At 47.8% G+C, this 16,393-nt stretch overlaps 1 protein-coding gene across 2 annotated transcripts in view; it reads left to right on the forward strand.

Moving 5' to 3' along the window:
- Positions 1-16,393, forward strand: part of LOC118284651 (atrial natriuretic peptide receptor 1-like) — a 36,962-nt gene that overhangs the window by 1,898 nt on the left and 18,671 nt on the right. For both annotated transcript variants that reach the window (XM_035607536.2, XM_035607535.2), the window contains exons 2-4: positions 796-1,602; positions 12,270-12,457; positions 13,262-13,375. In XM_035607536.2, the coding sequence (XP_035463429.2) occupies positions 852-1,602; positions 12,270-12,457; positions 13,262-13,375 (1,053 nt within the window). In that variant the 5' untranslated portion in view covers positions 796-851. The remainder of the gene's footprint in view (positions 1-795; positions 1,603-12,269; positions 12,458-13,261; positions 13,376-16,393) is intronic.

A 16,393-nucleotide genomic window follows, 5' to 3' on the forward strand; every position in this document is an offset into this window, starting at 1 on the left:
ACGTCTGAAGAATCATTAACAAATATATATATTTTTCATATATATAAATGTCGGCTGATATATCGGTAACTCCCTAATATTGACATCATCTCCCAAAGTTGATCTGTTCCTCAGAAAAAGTTTGTCCGGAGAGTTTTTTGTATTTTGTTGCAGATACCATTTCAGCCAATACAAATGAAAATGTAGAGAAAAATGAGTAAATGTGCAGTTTAAATGGTTTTCATGTGATGACACTGATTCAACACTGACTCCAGAGACCACGAATTCATTCTTACATTGAGCAGTTTCACCTCCTGTCGACACGTTTACGCTGCAGCTTCAGTGACAAATGATTTTTTCCCGGTGACATTTGTCCGTAGATGATTGAAATCCTTAATTATGACTTCAAAGTTGAATCAGTCTTTTCTCATGTGGATATCAAATGTTGCAGATCACATTTATGTTTCCCTTGTTCTGAGACCTGAGACATGTTCTTGTGCATGATTAAATCACGAGCCTCAGAGAGGTTGGCTCACTCGCCATGGACGAGGTGGGCAGCGCTGCCCGCTCGTCCTCCGGCTCCGGGGGAGTTTTTCTCCCACGGCTCTTCGTGGCCCCAAACCAACAGACTCCCCTCAGGTCTGACGTGGACACAGTTATTACTGTGAATTCGACCGTGACCGACTGAAGCAGGTCTCGGCGTCCTGGCGATTTCATTAGATTTTTTAGTTATGGGAGGAAGTACTGTACGCATCCTTGTTCCAGCTCAAATTACGGGGGCTGTTTTGCTAACGTCTCCCTCGTGTCCGCTCACAGGTCACAGGGATAAATAATTCAGCGGTGGTGGAAGTGCAGTTCCTGCTGGGCAGAGGATGGCCTGCTGGAGGCAGGGCGCCACCCTCCTGCTGGTGCTGCTGGTCCTGCAGCCGGTCGCCGGGCGATCGTCTCGCCACCGCAGTTTGAGACGTCTGACCCGAGGGCACCACGAGCGCCGGCCGCACCAGAACATCACGCTGGCTGTCATTTTGCCACAGAGCAACACAGAATACCCGTGGGCTTGGCCTCGCATCGGTCCCGCCCTGGAGCGGGCTGTTAGAACCGTCAACGCCGACCCCACCCTGCTCCCCGACCACCACCTCACCTACGCCTTCAAGAACAGCGAAGACAAGGACGGCATCTGCTCCGAGTCCATCGCCCCGCTCATGGCTGTGGACCTCAAACTGGCCCACGACCCGTGGGCTTTCATCGGGCCCGGCTGCTCCTACACCTCCTCCCCTGTCGGCCTCTTCACCACCCACTGGGATGTCCCCATGGTTACAGCAGGCGCTCCGGCCGTGGCCTTCTACGGTGGGGTTTACCCGTCCATCACCAACACGGGCCCCACCCACAAGAAGCTGGGGAAGTTTGCGCTGCGGATCTGCGAGCACTTTGGTTGGCGGGAGCACGTGATGCTCATGTTCAGCGACAACAAGGTGGACGACCGGCCGTGTTACTTCGCCGTGGAGGGTTTGTACACGGAGCTGAAGAGCATCAACATCACCCTGGTGGACCGCGTGTTCGAGGAGAACAAGCCGCCAATCAACTACTCCCAGATCCTGTTGGACATTCAGAACGACGGCCGAGGTGAGTCTCCGGCTGTCAGCAGCTCATCTCAAGGGGTTCCTAACTGGACATGAAAAGTTCTTGAGCCTGTGGCTTGTTTCCACCTCGTCTCATGAAGGGACTAGAACTAGATTCTTTCGGAGGTGGTCCACTTGGTTCCTAGTAACTTGGACCTGGTGGGACCCGAGCCCAGCCGGGGTCTGCTGTGTCCGCCGGGTTTCGACCGTAGGGCTGTTGCCCAGGAACTAGGAACCATTGTGCAAACACCAGGGTCAGATTAACGTTCAGGGGGGCGGGTACCGTCGTACTTTCTGAAATTGTAGTGAAGGAACCTTTGGGGTGGGTGGGGCTAGTCGCATTTTACTTCAGACCAGCATTTAAGACAAATAGCTGTAGCTACTGTTGCTAATGGCGCTCGCCTCTTACCCGCGTTGACCCAATAATCCCATACGTCAAACGGTAAATCCCAATAAACCTCAGCTGGTTTTCAACCTCCTCCGCGTGCACTGCCTCTCCGTCGCATTACATGGCGACGTCGTCCACCAGCTGATCTGTCTGAACGCACACAATCATCCGATCCAGGTGAGAACACCGTGATTGGCCACATCCGTCGGCTGGCTGTGTTTATGGAAGCCTGTTATTGACCGGTGTGAATCTACTGCCTGTAAGTGGAATCAATTAGTCCGTCTCCTCTCAACTCTCCAGCTTCTCCTCGTCTTTCCCAGTAATTCGATTGTAGCTGGGAAAGGTTCTTTCGAATGTGAAGCTGTCGGCGGTCAAGCGACGTACGCTGGTCTCTCACTGCCCCTTCTTCAGAGCAGCGGCGATGACGTCGCAATGAACCTGCTAGATTTGCACATCTTTGAATATGTTTTATTTATCACATCATATGAAGTAGGAGGAATTTCAGGAAGCGTCTTGTTTAAGTTTTGTAGTTGCGTTGTCGTCTTCTTTTATCTCTGCGAGTCAAGTTTCCCATCTGGGATCATTAAAAGAACTGAACACGAGTGATTCAAAGTAACAATTTAAAAGCTGTTTTTGTCTTATAATAACAGACATGTTGCAGGAACATTCAGCCTCAGCTCACACACAGACGGGAGGTCAAAGTGCAGCAGGTTCCTGTTCCCGCAGGCTGTGATTCTTATCGCAGATGAACACGACGATATGAAGCAGGTGAAAGGCAGAAAAGTGTTTTTCAGTGTTTCTGGACATAGCTTCTCCGTTTTAAAGCACCAGGCTCTTACACGCTTCATTTTTTTGGATTTCCCAACTAGACAAAGCCAAAGTTCCTCAGACAAGCAGCTTTTTTACAACCAGATTTCTTGATGAATTTTAAATATTCTTGTTTCTGTTTTTTTGGTTTTCAAACCAGCAACATTTTTAACTCTTGATTTCCAACCTAAGTTTCCCGACATGGCCAATCAGTCGCTGGAGGAGTTCTGGGTTTGTCTCAGGAACGAGACCAGTTTCTGGGGTTTATTATGTGACCTAATGAAATTTCATCAATATCTACCATGATGCGGCTCAAAAGTGAAATGATTGGACACGGAATTCTCCTATTTTGGATTATTCAGTGAAGTGAAGTCTCAACACGAACGACGTCACTGCTTCAAAGTGACGACCTTCGTCTTCGTCTCGTGGATGAACTCCGTCCTTAAGTTATAAATAAACGCGTCTCTTTATTTCCTGAAAAAACCTATACCAGCTTCTCACACAGCTACACGCAGTACATACAGTTGTTATCTGGTGTCACTGCATCTGGCTACTGAAATAAACACACGCACACGCACACACACACACACACACACACACACACACACACACACACACACAGCTCAGTGGTGTGTTTTGTTTCAGACCGAGGCCGTTACACAAACCGCCTCCTGCTCGACGTGGGTCCTGTCGCTCGCCCGCTCTCCGGCCAGCGCTGCTCATTAACCCTGGACATTAGCTCCTGATCTTTGCCGCAGGGCGTCGTCGCCCGAAATCTGAGCCAGATCGATGCGTCCAGCGGCGGGCCAGACGGCGGCTCGGCCCCCGAGGACACGGTGTCAGAAGAGTCTGCATCAGGCAGTGAGGCGGCAGATTAACACAGAGACACAACAAACGTCACAGAGAAACACAAAATCAAATCATCCATCATCAGGATAGAGTGGAGCGCGCACACACACACACACACACACACACACACACACACAAATGAATGGCATCATCGTTATATGGAAAGTTTTAAATACCTGCCAGTAAAAACATTGTGTAATTATGTTTCTCTCGTGTATTTTAACGCAGCAGATTCAGAGTTGAGCTCGTCGCTCCTGGGGAATGAAACTTTTGAGCAGCGGAAAGTATTTGTCTCCCGACGGAAGCAGATATCGTTTAAAGGATGTGGGAAATAAAACATAACGTGGATAAATCTAAAAGCGATAATATTGTTTATCGCAATGATTTATGGGGCAATATATCGTGCAACAAAGAGTAGTTATCGTGACGAGGCCTAGTCAGGGCGTGGCTAAAGATCCAGTTTGGGCCCTTAAAGCTACAGTGTGTAATATTTAGAAAAACGTATTCAGAAATTGAATATATTGTCCATAACTATGTGTTCATATACGAGTTAAATATGGTGACATGAGGTGGACCGACCTCCGTGTGAGTCTCCATGTGTCTACGTCGTGTTGAATACGGTTGTTGAACTAAACGCTCCAGAATACGTCGCGTTCACGTTGAATTTTCAGACGCTGCCGGAAACGGGAAATGGAATCAGCGGTGTGCGCCACCATGAAGTGTCCCCTGTCGAGTGCTCAGTTGGTTACGGTTGGCAACTTTACCACCAGATGCCGCCAGAAAATGAAAAAAATGACACACTCACATGCAGTTTAAAAACCTGATTATATTCGGGTTGTAACGTCATGTAAACACCTCAGCCCCGGCTGAAATCGGACTTCTCACACCCCGGTTAACAGACCTAGATAACTCCCGTCGTAACCGGGGTACTCGTGCATGCATACACCTTAACCGGGGGAAAGCTTGTTTTAACTGCCCCTCCCCACTCGCAGGAAGCAACGGCGCCAAAAAACAACAACAACAACAACGCGTTGAGCTTTACCTTTAAACCCGAGGACGTCGCCATGGCAACGTAACGTAACTGCGTAGAGACTGTACCAGATGTACAGCGCTGAAAAGTCGTCCGCCTTCTCCTCAGCTTTCCAAGTTGTTGTGGTTTTGACAAAAGTTCAACCGCAAGGAAAAGCCTTATTCCGACCAGTTGTACGTTGGCAGAGCGCCACCTACTGTACCGGGCTCAGACCACACCCCGCTTACTGCTGTGGCTGAACACACTGAGCGGGGCTGATACGGGCCAAAAATCGATGATTGCTAATCGCTTTGGACAAAAAGTCCACGGAAGAAACTTTATAATCAGTTCTCTGAAGGAAAAATGACAGTTTGGTGGCTGGTGGCTTCCAACACGGTGACGTGATGACGAATGTGTTTGTGGCTGAACAAAGAGGACTTGACACTTTAACAACATACAAGAGGAATCTAATCATAATGTTGTCAGACCGATTGTGTGGCTCTCCTGGACGCAGCTTCAGTCGTAACACGCGTCTCTGTGCTGGACTTGAGTAATATGGAGTCATAAATGCGCCCACACAGTCTGGTTGTTCCTCTGTCTGCGGAGGCGGAGCACAAACAAAACACACAGCACCTCCGTCAGCGTCTCCACCGGCTTCTCAGCAGCCAGTCGTTTATTAACAGAGGTCAGGACGCCGCCACCTTATATGGAAACTGCAGTCGGCCTATCACATGTGTAGGTATTTCCTGCCAAACACACTCGGGGGGCTAATTTTACCTCGCGTCTCTCCACCTTTTGTCTCCTCAATCAAGCGCTGTTCAGCTTTAAAAAACCCACAGATTTCAGCAGCAGAAGGAGCCACATGTCTGTTTCAGGAATATTAATAATAATATTGTTTAAAGAAAAGTTGAATGATTATGTCATCTTGTTGTGAAAACTGCGTCTCATTCATTTCTAACGTTTACCAACTGGTGTGCCTTACAACCGAGTAGTTACATATACAACTGTGACTCCGTGAATTATGGATAACTGCATTAACATGTCTGACACGTGTCGGTGTAGACTTATGGTGCGTTCATACTGGGTGCGGGTAGATCTCATACAAAGCCAATGCAAAATTTTCGCGGCACTGACTCGGGCGATGCGAGTGGTGCGTGATGCGAATCAGTCAAAATTCGCGGGTCATCCATCGCTCGAGTTCAATATTTGAACTTGAGCGACATATTCGCGTGACGCGTTCACGCGATAGCCAATGAGCGAAAATTTGCATCGCATCGAGACTGTAAACCAGGATGGACGACATGACGGCACCTCTAATTTTGAAGCCAAATCCTCACGATCGCCCCCTGGTGTCTGGCTGCAGTACAGGTCCTAAGCCCCGCCCCCTGGTGTCTGGCTGCAGTACAGGTCCTAAGCCCCGCCCCCTGGTGTCTGGCTGCAGTACAGGTCCTATGCCCCGCCCCCTGGTGTCTGGCTGCAGAAAAAAAAGGGGGCGTCACTGGTACTGTCTGCCCTCAGCTTGCAGCTCGCTGGTGATGTCAGACAGAGTAGAGCGTCTGATTGGACGGTGGAGGAGAACGAGTCCAGTTAATAGCTGCGACACATTCAAACGCTGTGGGAGAGTTTGATATTTTCCAGCCCAACAGCAGCGTCCATATTCGGACTGTTAGTATCTTTAATTTGGAGCCACATGCTACACACACACACACACACACACACACACACAGTCCACTTCCTCCTCTGTGTAATGTGAATTATTGGAGGTTGAGCAGAAGCAGCAGATGTTCATAGTTACATGAGGTAATAGCAGTTAACTGCGTTTTTTCCAGCAGCTTCAGTGTCACTTGGTCCTCAAAGCATCTATGTCTGTTCCTTGAGTCACAGACGGATCTCTGCTGCCTTTCCGCATGTCCCAGTTTTGACATTTGCACTTTTCGATTTGGCATCATTTGTGATTCCGCAGCACGTTTTTCTAAAGGCACGTTCTGAAACGCTTCACGTGAAAAGGCTTGACTGTCACTCAATGTTGCTAAAGCAGCGATCAGTAATCACCAACTTTCTCTCAGATAGGCTTCGTCATGAACACTTACACCTGTCCAAAAAAAATCAAACCCCAAATCCTAGAACTACGGACGTTATCCATTTAGTCACGACAAGCCTTTTCACATACGATGGAGTTCTGTTGGGAAAGCGCGAACGCCGAATGTAAGCTAACGTCCACAATTATCGGATTTCGGTTTTCTTTTTTTCAGGCGGAAGTGATTATGACGAAGCATATATCTGAGAGAAACTCTGTGATTATTGATCGCTGCTTTAGCAACATTAAGTGACGTTAAACCTTTTCACGGGAAGTGTTCTTGAACGTCCCTCTCTGAGGTGAGCACCTTTTGGCGAAAATATGAGTCCAGAGGAGGAGGTTAAACCCTCAAGTACGTATGAGCCTCATATGAATTATTTATGACCACGTTCAAGTCAAAGAGCTCGGCACCAGATTCTCTCCATGAAATACGATCACCTGCTTTAACGTTAAGCATTTATTCTCTCTCGAGTTTATTAAGTTCCTGCAATGACGCAGGCGCCCACGTTCTCTCCTCTGATTGGTTGTCATCAGTCACGACTCGACGACCAGCGGCGAAGGCAAAGCTTCGCCAACACTCTCCTGTCAGTTACAGTTCCACCTCGGGAAATTCGCTTCTCTCGTTCCAGATTGAAATGTTTCAATATCTCTTGTGTTTAGTTTTTTTACGTCATCATCGTTGTTGGAGCGAAATATTTCCGATACTGATACATCGGCTGGTACACACACACATGTGTGTGTATGTGTATATATAAGTATTAATAAATAAAAAAAATGATTCCTAAGACGTCGTTATGGAACCCTTATGACCAAGACATTGATATTTTACAGTTTAACCATAAACTTTATTATAAATAACTATAAATAATAAAGAAGAAATCCAAATACAAACAAATATATAGAGCTGGAATCAAGATTTTTTTTTAGGTAAAATATAAAAAGAAATGCAAACTTGATGCATTGTTCGTTGTGTAAAATAAAAGTTTCCATATCAGAAACATTGGAGACACCGACATGTCTGTGATCTTGGTCTCAGAGAGCGAATGGATTTGGTGAAAAAACCTAATCGGAGCTCAAACATCACGCGCTGCGTCTTCCTGCGGCTCAGCAGAGGCCGATATCGTCCGCGCCATCTCCCCGGGCCGTCGCTGTGGCGGCGAAGCGGCTGCCCGATCATCCTGAACAAATCTATACCACAGGGTCGTGCCTCGGCCCGCTTTTCCTCTTCCTCGCCGCTGTTCCCGTCCATCTGGCAGTAGTTAAAGATTAATATGCTGGAATCTCTGAGGCGAGGAGACGGAGCGGACGCCAGAGGACGGTGGTTTTAACAAAGTGTCCCCGGGAGGTGAAAACATCAGCGCCAGAGCGAGGGAGGGAGGTTCAGGGTCATCTCATCTGTCACTCCCGTGTCAGTCGTTCCATCCTTCCACCAAGTTCACTGGAGCCTTTCATCCTACTGACAAACAAAGGAAGGAAGGAGGGAGGGAGAGAGGGAGGGAGGGAGGGCAGGAGAGAGGAAGGACAGAAGGGGAAGGAAGGAAGAAGGGAGGGAGAGAGGAAGGACAGAAGGGGAAGGAAGGAAGGGAAGATGGAGGGAGGGAGGAAGGGAGGGAGGGAGGGAGGGAGGGCGGGAGAGAGGAAGGACAGAAGGGGAAGGAAGGAAGAAGGGAGGGAGAGAGGAAGGACGGAAGGGGAAGGAAGGAAGGGAAGATGGAGGGAGGGAGGAAGGGAGGGAGGGAGGGAAGGAAGGAAGAAGGGAGGGAGAGAGGGCAGGAGAGAGGAAGGACGGAAGGGGAAGGAAGGAAGAAGGGAGGGAGAGAGGGAGGGAGGGAGGGAGGGAGGGAGGGAGGGAGGGAGGTTCAGGGTCATCTCATCTGTCACTCCTGTGTCAGTCGTTCCATCCTTCCACCAAGTTCACTGGAGCCTTTCATCCTACTGACAAACAAAGGAAGGAAGGAGGGAGGGAGAGAGGGAGGGAGGGAGGGAGGGCAGGAGAGAGGAAGGACAGAAGGGGAAGGAAGGAAGAAGGGAGGGAGAGAGGAAGGTTCAGGGTCATCTCATCTGTCACTCCCGTGTCAGTCGTTCCATCCTTCCACCAAGTTCACTGGAGCCTTTCATCCTACTGACAAACAAAGGAAGGAAGGAGGGAGGGAGGGAGGAAGGGAGGGCAGGAGAGAGGAAGGACAGAAGGGGAAGGAAGGAAGAAGGGAGGGAGAGAGGAAGGACAGAAGGGGAAGGAAGGAAGGGAAGATGGAGGAGGGAGGAAGGAAGGAAGGAAGGAAGAAGGGAGGGAGGGAGGGAGGGAGGGAGGGAGGGAGGTTCAGGGTCATCTCATCTGTCACTCCCGTGTCAGTCGTTCCATCCTTCCACCAAGTTCACTGGAGCCTTTCATCCTACTGACAAACAAAGGAAGGAAGGAGGGAGGGAAGGAAGAAGGGAGGGAGAGAGGGAGGGCAGGAGACAGGAAGGACAGAAGGGGAAGGAAGGAAGAAGGGAGGGAGAGAGGAAGGACGGAAGGGGAAGGAAGGAAGGGAAGATGGAGCGAGGGAGGAAAGGAGGGAGGGAGGAAGGAAGGAAGAAGGGAGGGAGAGAGGAAGGACGGAAGGGGAAGGAAGGAAGGGAAGATGGAGCGAGGGAGGAAAGGAGGGAGGGAGGAAGGAAGGAAGAAGGGAGGGAGAGAGGAAGATGGAGCGAGGGAGGAAAGGAGGGAGGAAGGAAGGGAAGATGGAGGGAGGGAGGAAGGTTCAGGGTCATCTCATCTGTCACTCCCGTGTCAGTCGTTCCATCCTTCAACCAATTTCACTGGAGGGAGGGAGGAAGGAAGGAAGGAAGGAAGGAGGGAAGGAGGGAGGGGAAGATGGAGGGAGGGAGGAAGGGAGGGAGGGAGGAAGGATGGGAAGATGGAGGAAGGGAGGAAGGAGGAAGGGGGGAAGGAGGAAGGGGGAAGCGACCGGCTGAGCTGCAGCTCTTCTGACCGACCTGCAGCAGAAACTCTCCAGACTCTCCGACGTGATTGGATGCGACCTCAGAGTTCCTCGCTGCTGCGTGGACAATTCCAGAACTTCACCAAATAAAGGAAAGGAATGTTGAACCCGACACCTGCCGACGTGTGGAACCTCCAGTTCAACACACACGTCTGCATTAGGTCCGAGTCAAACGCACGTCTCAAGTAAAAAAACTTCCACTGCTTAAATCTGCAGCCACTCATTTATTATCCAACAGTCTCCTCATGAGACCAGTTAGATCCACTCGATCCAGATTTTGATTTCAAGGATCGGTCAGTAAATGCCTCCCAAAAAGGAAATGGCTTCTCTCCTGGTCCATGTTCCGTCCTTCCACTAAGTTTGGTGTAAATCCATCTGTGCTCCTGCTGACGGACATCAGACGGACACACGACCTCCTTGGTCTTATGAAAGTACCATAAACCTTTGTATGTATGAAACCCTCCAGAGTAAAAAATTATTTTCGCCCGAAACAGAAACCTCGATCTTCTCCAATAACAAAGTGACACTGATCATGTAGGGGAGGTGACGGAGCAGAGAAGAGAAGAAACGCGTCGAATTGAATCGCTCGGTCTTAAAGAAGAAGACGCCTTCTCACTTCGGTTCACAACAAGAGTCTGATTAAAGAGCCGGAGGCTGATGGAGCTGATGGAGCTGATGGAGCTGATGGAGCTGATGAAGCAGCGTCGGCGTTGAGCCCGGAGACGCCGCGGCTGCATCAGGCCTGTGACGGAGCGAGACGGCAAATCAAACACAAGTTCCCTCTGAGCTCAGAACGTCGCAGCGAGGAGCAACAACAACAAGTCACCACCTTCATGAGTCAGGGAGAGAATTGAATGTCTCAGTGGATCACTGTCTCCTTCCTGTTGTCCCCGGTGATCGATGTCGCAGCGGGAAGCTTTTGTTGAGGTCGTCGTCGGGCTCCGGGTCACCGTGCGACACCCAATCGTCTTTTCTTCTGTGTTTAAAACTCAGTTTCTCACACAAATCACCTTCCTCCTGTTCAAGAGGGATGTTCTGCCGCGTCCTGTCGCCTTTTCATCTCCACACGTCTGCTCCAGTCAGGAAGTGTGCAGGGGTCAGAGGTCGGGGGGGGTCGTTGAACCTGTCCCAGGTTCCTCCTTCCTGGTGTTTGTCCTCTGACCTGTGAAACGACCTGACGACGCGGCAGCAGAAGTTGTGACTCGTGAGCCAATTAACCCTCAACCCCTTCAGTCTACGACGTCACCTGAACACACGCATGTCACGTGACCTTCCTGGTGTAAACAGGAAGTAGACTATCTCTCTCTCTCTGCAAGTCGGTTGCTTGGCGACGGAAACGCCTCTGAAGGAGGAACAGCGATGGTGAAAAGTCAGAGCAGGGACGACGAGGTGGAACTGTCACTGACAGGAAGTGTTAACGATGTCGAGTCGTGACAGATGACAACCAATCAGGAAGTAGAACGTAGGCGTGTTGCGTTATTGCTTACAAAACCAAGAACACGAAAATAATATTTAATAAACAGCAAGGATCGAGTATGACGGCACATCTAACGTAAAACATACGTGTGGAAAAGAAACCGTCATCGGAGGAAGTGATGTCCCACTCAGCTCAGATGAGAGAGAAGGTTGACCTTTAACCTCATGAACTTTGTTGTGGATGGCAGCCAGGTGTGTGTGTGTGTGTTTGTCTGTCAGAGTATTTTAACATCAGTGTTTTTATAGTGCAGCGGTTCAGATTCATCTGGGAGACGTTTGTTCTTTTTTTTTAGCTCAGCATTAATCGGAAGAGCGTTCAGCCTTGTGTGGCTTCTGTGGTTCTGCCTTCACGTCCTGCTCAGAGGTCATTAAAGCCTGAAACAATAGCGGCGGTGCGACAGGAACGGCCGGCCGGAGGAATGTCATCACGCCCCCCGGAGACTTCCTGAGGATCCGACAGCGAGAATCAGGAGAAGAAGAGAGTGCGTTTTAACAACTCAAACACTTAAAACATCCGAGTTTTTAAGAGCGATCAGATGTTCAAAAGTCGGACGTGTCACGTGTTGATACAGAAGCTTTAGTTAAACCTGAAAGCTACAGATTGTGTCAACAGGTTGATGTTAATGTGGCTTTTTTTTTCAACTTAGAAAAATAATTCAAAAGATACAGTGTGAGTGAGTCTTTTCCCATCGAACTGTGGATCAATAACGTCGGTTCACATACTCACTGGTTGAGAAACACGGACGCGGAGCAGCGACACTCGCCCCTGATTGGATCATCATTGTTGAGCCTGATTTACAATAGAAATGACATTTTGACAGGAACAATGACTGCAAATAAAGATGGAGGACATGAAGCCGAGTCATCCTGATCGCCCCCTGGTATCTGGCTGCAGAATAAGTCATAAGCCCCGCCCCACACTGACGTATGTTCATGTGTTCATGTTTCTGATCACTCTCATCTCAGATTACTTTTTACTTCCTAATGTCGAGATAAGTTTTTTTTCACGTAGATTGATTTTTTAAAACACCACCACTGACCGATTAACGTGCTCTCCCTTGTGCCGTGCGTCTCCTCGCAGTGATGTTCGTCTGCTGCTCGCCCGACGTCTTCAGGAAGCTGATGGTCCAGTTCCGGCGTGCGGACCTCCCTCACGAGCAGTACGTCTTCTTCTACATCGACGTGTTCGCGGACAGCCTGAACTCCAAGCACCGGCAGCCGTGGGCCCGCGGAGACGAGGACGACGCCGTCGCCAAGGAGGCCTTCCAGGTGCAGTGGCTCGAACCCGTAGACTGTTCATAGAAATGGACACAGAGTTGTGTGAGGCATGACGCCTGTATTCTGTGTACTGACCAGCAGAGGGCGACGCTATGAGAACGTGACTCGACTTCTCACTTGATTCATAACGTCTTTAAAACAATTTCCTGAGGAGTTTATGGTTCAATCTCTATTTTCAAGTCTTCTTCAATACATGATGTTCATTTTGTACATTATGCAAGCACCGGATGTATTGGGTGGGCCTGGATACAGTGTGATTGACAGCTGGTACCGTCCAACTGGTGCAGGTCGCAGGTGTAGGTGGACATGCAGCAGACGAGCTCTTAGTCAGGCCACGCCCCCCTCTCTCCCTGTTTCTGTTCCAGTGCAACAACTCCTTTAACTCTATTAACTTCATTTCCCACAACGACAAGTTGACTTTTTTTGGAACAGAAAAATATATATATTCACAATACTGCGTGTGGGTGTGTGCAGGGGTGTAGCACCAAGTTCTGGGCCCTGTACATAAGCGGTCTTTGTGGGCCCCCCGCAGCTATGATGCTGATTCTTAACTGAAACTGTGTGTGTTCTAATAGTAACTAGCAAGCTTAGTCCTACTGTATTCAGGTAGTAAAAGTTATAGTTAGCTAGCTAGCAATAGCAGCTGTGTCGATCTCAGCTAGGCAGCTGCTAGCTAGCTGTCGTGGTAGGAGTTTGCAAATAGCTAGCTCACCTTTCTTTTGATAGAAATGAATTAACAGTTGTTTACCCTGGTTTGTCTTTTCGTCTCTCTCCTTTCTCCCTTCCTGTTTCCAGAGTGTGAAGATCTTGACGTACCGAGAACCTCAGAACGTCGAGTACAGAGACTTCGTCAACAACCTGAAGACGGACGCCAGGAAGATGTTTAACTTCACCATCGAGGACACGCTGGTGAGCGAGTGACGTGACGCGCAGGTTCTGCTCTCCGAGAAGGAAAAAGACGCACCTGTGAAGCTTCCACAAATATCAGAGCCCGGCCATATAGATCTTTGTGGGACGATTCCAATACCGATATTAGGGAATTCAAAAAATTATATATCAACTGATATATAAATATAGAATTGACAATGATTCCTAAGACATCGTCTTCAAAACCCTAATGACATCATCAAGCTTTAACCATCAAATTTATCATAAATTACAAATACAAAAAACAAATATGAAGAACTTGAATCAAGAAAATGAACTATTTCTGTTCCAACGTCAAATGTAACCATCATGAATGCATTTGTTATTCTACATAAACACTGATACGATGTTTCTGTGAAAGAGTTAATCAACAAACCGATAAATGAGTCAGTCAGAAATATGAATATCAAATATAAGTATTGTGACACTTGAAATTTTCTATGAAATCTACTATTTTACACAAAACACAAAAAGACATTTTCAGCTCATTGGACGTCTCCGTCCTCCAGTAGCATGAGGACGGAGACGGATGTGACTGAAATAGAAACAGAGGAAACTGGCTTGTGAGACATAAATCAGTGGATTATTTCAATGAGGGAAAGTTCCAACGACGTATAGAAAATGGAAAACGACATTATTATGCAAATCTGCAATTATCAGAGCAGCTGCACAGCCGAGACCCGTCAGTCTGAAGAAGCTCATTATGTCCCTCTTTCATATCACACACACACACACACACACACACACACACACACACACACACACACACACACACACACACACACAGGATTTTATGATTGGTAGATAGATAAATAGACAGACAGATAGAGAGACAGATAGATAGAGACAAATAGATAACATGAAGTGACATGAGATTAGATAAGATTAGATTTGATAAAATTAGCTGAGATATGAAAACACCAAATTAGATACTTTCAAATGAGATGACATCAAATAAAATGAGCTGAGATGACACAAGATGAGTTTTCATGAGATAAAATGAGATGAGATAAAAACAACATTAGATAAGATAAAATAACCTTAGATGAGATTAAATAACATTAGATGAGATGAGATAAAATAACATTAGATGAGATTAAATAACATTAGATGAGATGAGATAAAATAACATTAGATAAAATAAAATAACATTAGATGACAAAATAACATTAAATGAGATTAAATAACATTAGTTAAGATGAAATCCAAAACAAATGAGATCAAATTTAAAATATTATAAACGATGATGACAAACAAAAATACAGTATCCACATTTAATCCACAAAGAATCTATCTGCGTCACAAACTGTGTGTGTGTGTGTGTGACAGAATTTTTTTCTTTCAAATCATCGTGGTGTTTTTCTAAAAGACGGCAGGTCTTTGAGTTCACAGCTCCTCTGACGTGTGTGTGTGTGTGTGTGTGTGTGTGTGTGTGTGTGTGTGTCGAACACGTCACTGTCAGTTTGAACGTCGAAGCTTGAAACAACACACAGAAACATCGACAGTGTTGAAATAGAATAAATGAACCACAGTGGCTCAGGGCCAATCGGAGCGCGGCTCCCAGAGAGGTTAGCGTAGATGCGTCTGTCGCACCAGTGAAGAGTCTTCTGACGGACGGTTCGTCCGATCGCCTGGCAAAGTACGTTTCGATGGCGCCTGACCACTTTTCTAACAAAGTCGTCCCAGGTTCGTTCCGTGTGATGCTGCGATTTTCCACGTGACGTAAAAGTTCGTCACCAGAGGGTTTTGTTTTTAACAACTGTGCAGAAGCTCATTCAGGAGGAAAAAAAAACTGCCCATGCCCGGTACGTGTCCACCAGGGAGATTATCTGCAGGATCATCATCCACCAGACGCCTCTCTGGTCTGGACTGGACATGTTCCTTCATTTCAAATGCAATTAAAATACAACCAGTGTCTGTTGCAGGGTTTAACACACGTGTTTTCCGTCAGCAGCAAGTGCTTGGAGTCACTTAGTGCGTTTGCACGCAGTTTAAAAACCCGATTTATTCGGGTGAGGGCGAGAACGTACGACATGTACAGCTGAAAAGTCGTCCACGTTCTCCTCCGCTTTCCGCGCTGTTGTGACTTTGACAGAAGTCAACGGGAAGGAAAAGCCTTATTCTGACCTGTTGTGCGCTGGTAGAGCGCCACCTACTGTACCAGAGGCAGAGTTACACGCGTTATACTTTCCATTCTTCCCCGCTCATGTATACGGGGAGAACTGTCAGTAACCCGGTTATTCACCTAACCGGGGTCAGACCACACCCCGGTTGCTGCTGTGTATGTGCTCTCGACCAATCCTGAGTCAGTGTGGGCTGTCAGTCATCGACGGCTCAGCCCCGTTTTTATATCGTCAAATAACTAATGAGAAGCAAAGTGATCAGAAACATCAACGCGTGAACAAACAATCAGTGAGATAAGAGCAACCTCACATGACTGAAACATCTTTGGAAACATTTCTTTAAAGCTACAGTGTGTAATACTTAGAACAACTTATTCACAGAAATTAAATATATTCCAAAGCTATGTGTTCATATATGAGTTAAGTATAGTTCCATGAGGTGAACCCGTCCTCCGTGTGAGTCTCCATGTTTGCTAACTAAAAGGTCCAGAATACGTCACGTTCACGTTGAATTTCCAGAAATGGAATCAGTGGTGCGCCACAATAAAGTGTCCCCTGTTGGTCGCTCACACGGTTGCGTTTTTTGCAACTTTACCGCCACATGCCGCCAGGAAAGTACAAAAATTACACACTGGGGCTTTAACGTCTACATGTCCCATCTGCTAACGTGCAGAGGGCGGGGCTTATGACCTGTACTGCAGCCAGCCACCAGGGGGCGATCAGGATGATTTGGCTTCACTTTAGAGGATCCGTCACGTCTGTGGTTGAAGGCAGGAAGTGGTTTGTCCCCGCCGGGTCGTCAGCTCTGTGTCTGTGAACGAATGATGTGTGTAAAGATAGAAAGTTGCGAGCGACAGGAAGTGAGATAGAGGAGATG

This window comes from Scophthalmus maximus, chromosome 10 (genome assembly GCF_022379125.1).
Source record: "Scophthalmus maximus strain ysfricsl-2021 chromosome 10, ASM2237912v1, whole genome shotgun sequence".
NCBI classification, from domain to species: Eukaryota; Metazoa; Chordata; class Actinopteri; order Pleuronectiformes; family Scophthalmidae; genus Scophthalmus; species Scophthalmus maximus.